Source organism: Myiozetetes cayanensis, unplaced genomic scaffold (genome assembly GCF_022539395.1).
Source record: "Myiozetetes cayanensis isolate MyiCay16 unplaced genomic scaffold, myiCay2020 scf6-25, whole genome shotgun sequence".
In the NCBI taxonomy this organism is placed as follows: Eukaryota; Metazoa; Chordata; class Aves; order Passeriformes; family Tyrannidae; genus Myiozetetes; species Myiozetetes cayanensis.
The window spans coordinates 46,887,871-46,898,746 of record NW_026087853.1 but is presented as its reverse complement, the minus strand read 5'-3'; the positions used below and the strand labels follow the sequence as shown (position 1 = coordinate 46,898,746).

At 46.7% G+C, this 10,876-nt stretch overlaps 1 protein-coding gene across 3 annotated transcripts; it reads right to left on the bottom strand.

The window, feature by feature from the left end:
- Window positions 1-4,553, bottom strand: TSSC4 (tumor suppressing subtransferable candidate 4). 3 transcript variants are annotated; one of them, XM_050336754.1, is made up of 4 exons: window positions 4,467-4,553; window positions 4,110-4,236; window positions 3,189-3,261; window positions 1-2,175 (listed from the first exon to the last, which is right to left on the bottom strand). In XM_050336754.1, the coding sequence occupies exon 4, from the start codon at window positions 2,061-2,063 to the stop codon at window positions 1,026-1,028; it is 1,038 nt and encodes a 345-aa protein (XP_050192711.1). In that variant the 5' UTR covers window positions 2,064-2,175; window positions 3,189-3,261; window positions 4,110-4,236; window positions 4,467-4,553; the 3' UTR covers window positions 1-1,025. The 3 variants fall into 3 exon arrangements, with proteins under 3 accessions (XP_050192711.1, XP_050192710.1, XP_050192712.1); XM_050336753.1 differs by having other exon boundaries at window positions 1-2,151; XM_050336755.1 differs by lacking the exon at window positions 3,189-3,261 and having other exon boundaries at window positions 1-2,151.
- Window positions 4,554-10,876: the final 6,323 nt, after the last annotated feature.

Genomic DNA, 10,876 nt, shown 5'->3' with positions numbered 1-10,876 from the left:
TTTAATCTTTCAACCTTATTTATTAAATTTGCTACATTGCACATAAAACTACTATATTTGATATTCCTTACAATGTGAATCACTGTATGAGATGATTCATCCCATGTGGGGATTATAAATTGTAAGATGATTGAAAATGTTAAAAATGTGAATTTTAGAATCTACAGGACTTGATGGAGAAGTTAACAAGATGGTAAACTTAGAGTAACACTCTAAAAGGTTTTCCAGACAATTCTCAAATCAAATAAACGGAGTGTTTGTTAAAACTTCGACTGCTGCATTACTCAACATGGTTCAGAGATGAAGAAATCAAACTACAACCAGAAGTTTATTGCATCACATAGAACAAAAAAGTATCCAGTTCTGGTACAAATATCTCATTCCCGCAAATACCCCAATCCACACACAGAATCAGTGTGGAAGCAGCTCCTCCTGGAAAGAACATACAAATGTGCAGATCAAGGATAATCATATAATCATAATATAATTGGGTACTGTTGTGCTTCCAATGGCAATGAGAGAAGGATGTTTTTAAAAAAGGTTTTCTTCCCTGGGACAGGGCCAGGAGAAACCACGCCTTGTAGAAGACTAAGTTTTATTTTCACTGTTTAAAAATCTCTACATAATGAGCTCATCACCTTTTCCCAGGATTCCACAGGGTTTGGGAACAACTCTTAAAATTGGGAGTTACTAGGAAGACTTGCAGCCTTTTAGCTAACACTTCTTTTTCTTTGGATACTTCAGCTCCAGATCAAGCCTGAGGGAGCTGTGAAAGCAAACAAAGCATACCTTATTCTCTCCTGCTAGGGTGCAACTATCCTACACCCACAGACTTCTCCTGAACAAAAAGCCTGGAGTTAATTTTAGGTAGCTTAATTTCTAACAATATAAAATGTTCTTGGTGGCTATGACACAAATCGTTGGACAAAAAGTTATCACATGGTTTTCAGAACAGAAAAGAAAGAAAGGGAAAAATATGAACAAGACAATACAAGTCCTTGGATGCCTCTAATGTGCTTCATCCTTCAGGACTCTTCCTCCTCCCCTTCGTCGTCTACTTTAGGTCGGAAATTTTTCCTATTCTTTTTCTTACTGCAGTGGAATCCAACTGTTTCCACTGATGGCTCTTCAGCTGCACCACTAAACCTTGTACTCAGCTTATCTTTATTCTGGTTCCCTTCCATCATGCACTCCTCCTCCTCTGTTGCCTTTCCACTGTCACTGTCTAAGTGGCCCAGCTCTACCTTATCTTCTTCCCTCAAGTCATCAGTCTTCTTAAGAGATTTTCCTTTCACATCTGTCTTCATCTGCTTCTTATGATCCTCCCCTGTTGATCTTTTCTTTTCAAGTCCATCAACCCCTCTTTTAGTTGGTTTGGTGAAGACAATCCTCCCAGCTCCGCAGCTGGAAGGGTCCTGGTTGAAGTACGGGGTGTAGCTATCTTGGGTAGCTGAGCTTTGTTCCTCCCCTCTTTTCTTCAAACCCTCTAGAAATTCCATGGCCACTGCCCTGTTAGTCTTGTCACTAGACTCTGAAACTCCCTCTAGGCTGTATTTGGTCCAGCGCTCTGGGTGTGCCACATAGTCAGGCACTGCAGGAGAGGTTTTGGGAGCCAGCACTGGTCTGGCTTGCTTTCCCATGTTTTCTGGAACCATGTTACCTGAAACTGTGGTTGGAGGCAATGGACGCTTAAACCTCCCATCAACAACATTATCTTCAGGCATTGATGGCACAGACAACTTGGCTGCCTCTTCCAGGCAATCAAAAATGCTCTGGCTACGGAGAGAGAATGTAGAACTCATGCCCCTCAGATGGAACGGCTGGACTGGAGAACTGTGACTGCTGTTTGAAGAGTCAGGGGTCTCCCCTGATCTGTAATCCCCATCATCTACAGATGGCTCATCAGGAGATACTGTATCAACTTCTGCTTCACCCGTTAACCCTAGATCATCAGAGTCAGAATCGCTGAGCGACACCGTGTCTGAGGGCAGAGCTCCTTCGTAGTCTCTGGCACCACCAGCCACTATCCCCAGAAAGGGTTCACCTGCCTCCTGGTCTCCCATCTTCGAGCTGTTACTCCACTGAGGTCTTTGATGTAGGCGCAGGAACAGCTGCAAATACAGTTTTCCAAATGCCCAGCAAGTTTAGTGCCTAAAATACAAAGGAGCATAAAAACTTTACTGAGAAATGAGAACCAAGTATGAGACCATCATTCTGTGCTGTGCAAAATAATTATGACTGCAATAGAACAGACAACAGTACTTTAGGGATTCCTAAGCAATTTTCTTTCAAATGAAAACGTTATTTAAGGAACAAATGCACATTAAAATTAAAGATTTACACAAGACTGAATACAAGAGTATGAAGTAATTAAAAATAGTGCTACAAACCAAATTTCATTGCAGGTCCAAATACTGAAAGACGAATATAAAGCTTTTGAGCAAACCTGAATACCACATAACTGTCTTCCAAGAGACAGCAATGACCAAATTACACCCTGTGTTTATTCATATGGTATAAATCCACAAAAACACATCCTAGTTTCTCACACTCTGATTTGGTCATTATGATACTTTTTTGAATTATACCTTCTGTCCCAACAACCATCATGTTCTGCCTATTGTAAACGACGCTATCACTGATTGAGGCCAGTGGCAGAAACACCACAAAAATATCAGGGCCACGGTTTCAGGTCTGCTTTAATGTGGCATAAAGTACAAGCTCCGCTCCTTCCTTGGCTTTAAGCTCTCATGTCATTGCTAGATGCCAGGAATCAGAAAACAAACCAGCTCAAGAAATCAGTCCCATTGAATTAAGAAAACTAATCGCACATGCCATGCTTGCACATGGAAACAAGGGGAGACTGCAACCATGGGCCTCCAAGAGCAGGTCCTTCAGTCAGTAAATGACAGTGTGATTTGAGGTCTGACTTTCAGGAGCGGCTGGAATACCTGACACTGCCACCTGCTTGAAGGGAACCTTGCTGAACTGAGCCTGTTGATGGCCATGCTATCACTTGCTGGGCAACAGGAAACAAGAGCTGGCAAACACACACTTTGGTTCAACTCACAGAAACGTGAATTATGAAAACAGTTCTAATATAGTATTAGAATAAGCTCGACTACCTAATTATAGGTTTTTCTGAAACGATGCAGTAAACAGACATGGAAAGTCTGTGAGTCACTCACTTTCTCTTGAGACTGAGTCAGCTTCCCCTCCTGAGGGTCAGTTAAAGCCACCAAAGATCTCAGCACTTCCACCCTAGAAAACAAACATTTCCATCAAGATACTGGAAATGTAGTTTTAAAAAAAGTTTCAAAAATAATTCCTTCCCCCTGAATCATCCATAGCTGCAGAACCGGGTTCTAAATCTGACACAAACTCATGCTGGTTTAAAAGTCTGCAGATATTTCTGGATTTCTGGCAAAAGAGCAACACAAAGCCTAATAAGGTAGGCACCACTGTATTTACTCAGTCTCTACGTTCGCACTGCCAACTCTATTCTGTAAAACAGAAGTTTTTTAAAAAAATCAAAACATAATTTGCATGCGCAGAAAGCCATTACTAAATAAGCAGTATTAAATGCAGTTAAAAAAATAGAAAAATAACAGTTATGAGTTGCCACTACGAAGTGCTGCTAAGTATTAAGGCCATAGGTAGCACAGAGTCCTGTTTTCAAACAAAGGTTGTGTTCGCAGTTAGGGCCAGATTTTCACAAAGCATAAAACTTAAAGAATCTTCTGAAGAACCCAACAGACCAAGTGCTGTGTTCCATGTGTGGAAAGTCTGGTGTCTTTGACAAAAGGGATCTGATGACTGCCTTTGACAACACTGCACTCCATGTATGGGAAATAATCTTCCTAAAATGATACAGTCTTCGGAACATGTGAAAAGTAACAACTACAACTCAGAAGAGGCACCGAAGCACATAACTAACTAAAACAGCTGTTTTCAGATGGCAGTAAAAGTGTTCATCGCCAGCTGTGAATCAGGATATCTCTTGTCTGAGGGCACTTACACAGAAAGGAAAAATTATGCTCCTAAGGAGATGTTTTAGCCTTTACAACGATAGTAGCCAAACATACTGGCCCTTACACCACACCACTCACAGGTTTGTCACGGTGAGGTGATCACAGCACGACTCGGAGAGGATGGCGTCTCTCCGCATGGGAAGGTCCCCACTGGGCTCTTCCATCCTGGTCTCGCTCAAACAAACTCTGTGCGTCTTCCTGCAGCCTGTGAGGAGAACGGAGACCCCCGTCACCCCAAACCACGGCCACGGGCCCAGCGCCCTTCCCGGGCCGGGATGCCGCTGGATACAAAGCGCCCCCACCACACAAGCCCTTCTCGCTGGCCTCTGCGCCCTCCCGCTCCCGCCGCGCACGGGGGCCGCCATCCCACCCCGCCCGCCGGGGCACAGGGCGCGAACCGCCAGGGAAGGGAAGGGAAGGCAGATTGCCCCGTACCCCGACACCGCACGGGCCCAGCGTCTTCAACAGCCGCCGCCCGCCTTGCCCGCCTCTCCCGCTCCGCCCACGGCCAGCGGCGTGCCGGGACAGCGAGTCCCGGCCGGCAGCCACGGGGCGGCCAAAGCGGCGGCCGGACCACAGCTCCCGGCGGGGAGAGCGGTGCGGAAGGGGAGGGAGTCGCCGGTCCGTCCCCGCTCCGCCTCTCGCCGCGCTCCTGGGAGTTGTAGGCGCCCGCTTTTCCCCAGCGGGGGGACATTTTGAGCGTGAATTTGTGGGGCGAGAGGGGGCTGAGCGACTACAGCTCCCAGGGCGCACCGCGCCGCCCGACATTTCGCAGCCCGTGCGGGGCCCGGCTCGGGGCTCGGTGCGGGGCCCCCGGAGAGCCGGGGGGGGCCGGCGGGGAGGGCACGGCACCACCGCCTCCCTCGACTGTGTGGAAAAAAGACGTCACAGCCATTGTTCTCATCGGAAAAGCAGGGCTTGGCCACAACGAACACTTCAAAGGAAGTGTCTTGGGGGTTTTTTGGGGGGGTTTTTTTGTTTGGTTGGGTTTTTTTTACCTTCTTACGTTTTTATTTTCAAAACAGAAAACCCCAAGTCACTCGAGGCATAAAACCATTGTCCATAACAAAAAAAAAAAAAAAAAAAAAAAAAAAGTTTCCATTCTCTGTCCCAGAACATTTTTTGCACGTGTGTCAAGAAACAGAGCTCTGTCTGAAAATGCCTTGTTGGTGTTGGCCAAAGAGGCTTGACCTTTTTTTTTTTTTTTCCCCTTATTTCAGCAAAAAGTTTAAATTTTCAGCACAAATACATCTCCCCAGTGGCTGCAGTGTTCAGCTTGTTTTCCCTATGTTTAGGAAAAATTATTTGGTGTGCCAGGGGGCTGTGCCAGGGGAGGTTGTGGCTGTGGAGGCTTCACTGGCTCCTTTCGAGCCGGGCCTCACTGTGAGTCACCCGTAATATAAACTGCAGCCACTTCATGTGCATCCTCAGTTTTTAAATACATACTTTTGCCTGCTGGAGTGTTGCTAATTACAATAATTTATGAGACAAGGGCTGTGTTTGGAATACATTTGGCAGCAATGATGAGGTTAGTGCAAAATGTCTTCCATCTAGCTGGAGTCATGCTGTAGTTTTAAAACAACAGCTTTAGAGGTGTTTTCCTGGTTAGCGGTCCTATTTTTTTAACGTATGTGCATATGGTAGTACGGTCACTAGAATTCAAATGGGTTCTTGGAGGGAAGAAAGGAAAACATGAGTCTTTTAGTAGGTAAGCAGAAATGGAAAGGAGAAGGGCAGTAATCAGGCAAAGGCAGCGAAGAGTAAACCCTAGGTAAAGACTACCAGTGTTGTGTAACACTGTCTAGTGTGCTGGGGACAGAGCAGGAATGAGTCCCTGGATGTAGTAAGGAGCAGGCAAGAAAAGGATGTGGAGTAAACAGTCGCATGCCCCATTTCTGTAAGGCTGGAGACAAGCAGGGTACATCATAGACTGGAGCAAACAATGGCACTGTTTCTTGTTTTGAACCCTGGTTCTGTGTGAGATCAGGGGCTGAGAGGGGCAGAAGAGGGCAACACCACCTCGCTATATCACATGGGGATGATGTGTGTGCCTTTAGTGACAGGCCATATTCCTCCATTTCCATTTTTTGCCTGGATGCCGTGTATATTGATAACCAAGGTCACCTTTGGAAGCTGAATGTACCCTTTTCCTCCTTCCTGTTTTTTTATTCAGAAGATTTAGTATTGCACACTGCAGAGAACGGGGGACGAGCTGCTCATTCTCTGGTGGCTGAGGACAAGACATCTTGCAGCAGTGGATATACTGGTGTGTTGGGATTTTCGCTATTGCTTGGCGACAGCTGAAATAAAAATAATGAGTCAGAGTCTGAAGACGAACAGATGGTAAAGCATTTTCCCCTTCCTGGCCTGAACTGAGGTGGCTTGAAGACGGTTGGGGGCTGGAAGGTGGATCTGAGCTGCAGCACCGGACATCATCCAAATGAGCGGGTTGTTTCCAGTGAGTGGGCTCCAAGGGGCCACTCAGTCACCGAGATGGCCCCATGTGCCTGCAGGAAGCCAGAGCGTGCCTGGGTGTGGGGGTGGCATGTGCAAATGCACACCAGCCTCAGCCCCGGTACTGGCGCCTCCTGCTCCTGTCTTGCAAATAAATCTGTTGTTTGGCCCCCATCCGGTGACTGTTTCCGCTGCTCCCTGGCAGTCTCCTGCTGCTGCTCCTGTGCTCAGAGCTTGGGGTAGGCGCCTGGCAGGGGCTGCTGGCCCCTCTCCTTGTGGCTGTAGGAAAGCAGCAGGCGATTCCCCAGCAGCCACACAGATCCTACAAGCCAGACAGAGCAATAAGATGTATTTTCACCATCTCCTGCATCTGGAAGGAGTATGGAGGTTAGTCAGACGTGGCCACATGCAGCTGATGGTGGAGCTCCTGAGGGGAGGTGGGGAGGCAAAGGGTTATTTTACTGCAGGCAAAAAGGAAAAGCAGAGTCATGACCACCGCATCCTTCTCTGTTGGTAGAAGGCAGTCACACCAAGCCAGACTGGTACAGGCTGAAGGAAATAGTTGAGTTGCCCTGTCCGATTTGCCAGAAGGAAATCCTACAAATGGCCTTGAAATCCCCTGTGGGCCATTTCCAGAATTCAGTGCTTGACACCACCTCTCTTCTATAACAAGCTCTGCTTACCTGTTTTACTTTGCATGTTCATTTGGTCCTGGCTCACCTGAAAGCAGGTTTAATTTATTCCTGTGCTGTTTACCCATGTTGGTGCAATTTTCCCATAAGGTAACTACATAAAATTAGTTCCTGTGGAGTGAGTTTTAATGCAAGCGAGCTATGAAGGTCTTTATCAACTTGATTCTTCACAATAACAGTGGTATTGTCAGCCTATAGAGGACCTGCAGGGAGACCCTGCAACCCCTTTTCTGTTAGAGACATTGCATGTGTGGGAGGGAACTGAAGTCCTTTATGAGTAAAATTAATACTCTCTGCAATTACTTGAATTTTTAAAAGGAAACAAGCAGTTGGGGGTGTCTGTTCATTCTGATTTAGCTAAAGAATATTTGTACTAAAAAAACCCTTCTCCTCATCTTACTGCTTTTTTCTTTTTCCTGTCGTTGCCCCAGCATGCCTGATACCAGCTGCAGTAATGAAGGGCTGAAAGAGGTCGAGGGAACCAGCTGAGGACCTTGAAGTTTACATTAACAACAAACTCACAGAACCCTAAAGCTTCCCAGACCTCTTGTTTGAACAAGACCTATAGGAGTTTCATTAACCAACACAACTTTGTAGCCAGAGCCAAGCCTTGCATTTAACAGCATTAGCCCTTGCTGGAGGAAATCTCAGCAGTTTACTCACAGCCAGCAGACAGGATGTTCTGTGTGCACCATCTCACCTGACCTCTCCGGTACTCAGCAAAGCTGTGTTCTGACATGAGGGAACACCCTAGCAAAGCAGGGCCAAGAAACACTTTTTCTTTTTTTTTAAAAAAAGGGAAAAGGTGTGATTAATTAGAAATGTTACTTGCAACCATTGGCACTTGCGATGGGCCATCTAAATCCAGTGAGAAACACCAGGCAGTTCGCAGCAGCATGCCTAGTTGCACAATTTATGTACCCTTTAATGTGTCTGCAAGTGTGAAAACAATGCAGGTTTCAGTCATGCAGCAGTTTTAGCATCTGGGAGGTGTTTTCTGTTTGCTCCAGGTCCCTGGGCACTACAATGAAAGCATCAGGCTGCCAGAGTCAGACAAGCTGCTTGGCTGAAGAGGTTGCCAGAGGTTGGCTGGAGAGGTTGCACCAGAACAGCATTTCTGTGTCCTGCTTGGGTTATGCTCCGTGCACAGTAATGTGATGCTCCCCAGGCTGAAACTGAGGAGTGGTCAGTTAACAATACGCAGCCTCTGTCTAGATCAGGTGCACAGCATAGTACATATGGGACTTGAGATTCGTAGTCTGTGTCTTTACCACTTAATCAAGAGCTGGTCAAGTAGTCAATTGTTTTGCTTTCCCCTTCAGCACCCACTGGTGGCAGATGTTTCCTCCCTGGGGTCTGTGTTTCCACTCTTGCGGACTCTCTGGTGCAGCCACAGTTTGTAGCCCTACCACAGCCCTTACAGTGAAAGGGATTGTTGAAATAGTCACCTTTTCTTCAGAACAGTCTTCTCTGTTGTCAGCTGCTTCGCCCTGGAGCTGAAATTCCCTCCTCTCAATTGGAAGGGCCACACAGCCATGCCCAGCACAGGAAACAGTGGTTCTGAGCAGGAATGTGAGCACAGCAACTCACACGTCCTTCATCACAGAGCCCAGCTAGCAGAGCTGGCAGGTAGAGGGAGGGTGTAGCCAGATCCAGCAGTATGGGTGCTTTCCCCTTCAGAAACCTCCTCCATAAACAGCTCTGGTATGGGAGAGCTGGCTGGTTTTATATCCTCCTGTGAGAATATTTCAAATCTTAGTTACAGCTTAGACAACCTCTGATTACAGAATGGAATAAGCAATTTATACATGTTAGTCGCAGCTGTCTTAGTAGGAAACCATTAGGCACACTGCTACTTAAAAAACAAACAGTCCAGAAGAAGCTTACGAAACACAGCTCGCCAAAGCAAAAAATACCTTCAAAATTTATTAGAAACACTAGGGGGTTTTAATGAGGAAAAACAAAAAACAGTTTGGGAGGGAGGAGGAAAAGAATTCCACTGGAAAAAATCCCAGCTTGGTCTTGTTGAGAAAAATTCATGCCTGTGTTTTTATTTTCTGAAAATTCTTGTTTCATTTAGAAAACCCCCAAAAAACTTCCTTAGTCATATTCCTAGGCATTGGAATTCTACAGTAAAGTCTCCAGGGACTTTTCAAGTCACTTAGACCTCTGGAGAAAAATGTTAAAGAGAAGCATAAGCCAGGGTTGTCCATGCAAGATGAACACAAACAGGGTGCAAGCATTCCACCCGCCCTTTCCCCTCACAGTCGGTTATCCACGTGGCCTCACATATCCTACATGGCGGGACTGTTGTTTTCCAAGAATAACCCATATCTTCACTCAACAGCACCTCAAAGGGGCCTGGTTTGCCCAGTCCTCTCCCAGCATTACATTCAGCTCATCTGTTTCAAGCACACCAGTGCAAATACTCAGACCTGAAGTGCAAACAGGGACTGCATTTAGCCAGGGAAGGTTTAAGATCCCAGCTGTACTTCCAGGCTGAGGTCCCAAGGCATGCTCCCTGGATGCCAAATACTGCTGTGCTTTGCCAGTTAGTCTACACTATTGTTTCCCCCCCTCTTGAGCACCAGCCTGGTTCTGACAGTGACTCACATCAGCTTAATCCTAGCTCCAGAGGCAGGAATAATTTTATCCCCATCTGGAGCAACAATGCAGTGCCACAATCCAAATGTTTTACGGCATGAAGCAAAGAGCATCACATTAATGGGAAACCACCTAGAGGGTCAGCTGAGGACAGCATTCCCTGCAGCCTGAATTTTACTTGAATCCGAGAATGAGACAAGCCTGTTCCCTTGGAAGACCATGGCAGAAATCTGTACGCGATGGAAAGAAACAAGATCTGACAACACATCATTAAAAATCCACTAACAAGGGTGATTGCTTTGTTTCTTTTTTGTTTATTGTTTTTAAATATCACTTTTTTTTTTTTTCTTTCCAGAAGTCATTATGTCCGACTCCATTAACATTCAGGTAAACAAGTGAAAGAACAACAGATGGGCATGATCTTTTTAGCACAGGCACAGCCGCTGGGAGCAGGACTTGCCTTTCTCTGCGGCAGCTGAACGTTTCTCTCCCTCGCCCCACATTCCCTCCCTCTCTCTACCAGCAAGGGCAATGGCTGGCAACTGCCGCAGGACATTTTTCTTCAAACACAGCAAGAAGTCCAAGACAGGACAGAGAAAGGCAGGCAGTTGTGGGATCACAGCACTTGGACTCCCACCTTGCTCTCAGCCAGGCTTTCCCCTGAGGGTGTGGAGAGGCAGGTGGGGGCAGCATTACCAGACCATCCGCAAAAACCAGCCCAGCCCCCGGCCAGACGGCAGCAGAGGGCATTTTGGGACATTTTCGGTCACTTCAGGAGAAGCCCCTTGAGCGTGTGCGGTACTGCCACCTCAGCCCCCCTGAATTTCAGCACAGTCACTCTATTTTGCAATCCACATTAGCTCCCCCACAGCTGTGCCCCCCTTCCCCTGAGGGTGGGGCAAAATTGCAGTAGTCATCACTGCTGGCAAGCAACCTTCTTGCCTTCCCTCAGCACTGTTCTGGATGCATCCCCAGCCTGCCTGCAGGCCCCCCTCCCAGAGGCTGTAAAAACCCGTGCTGTTGAAGCCTGGTTCACAAAGCATCCTGGTGTTAAGGTTAACTGGTTGTAAAATTGCAGCAGTTCATCACACTATG

What these genes read in the sequence shown, in the direction of transcription:
- TSSC4 (XM_050336754.1), bottom strand. Translation starts at nt 2,063, where the DNA reads ATGGGAGACCAGGAGGCAGGTGAACCCTTTCTGGGGATAGTGGCTGGT.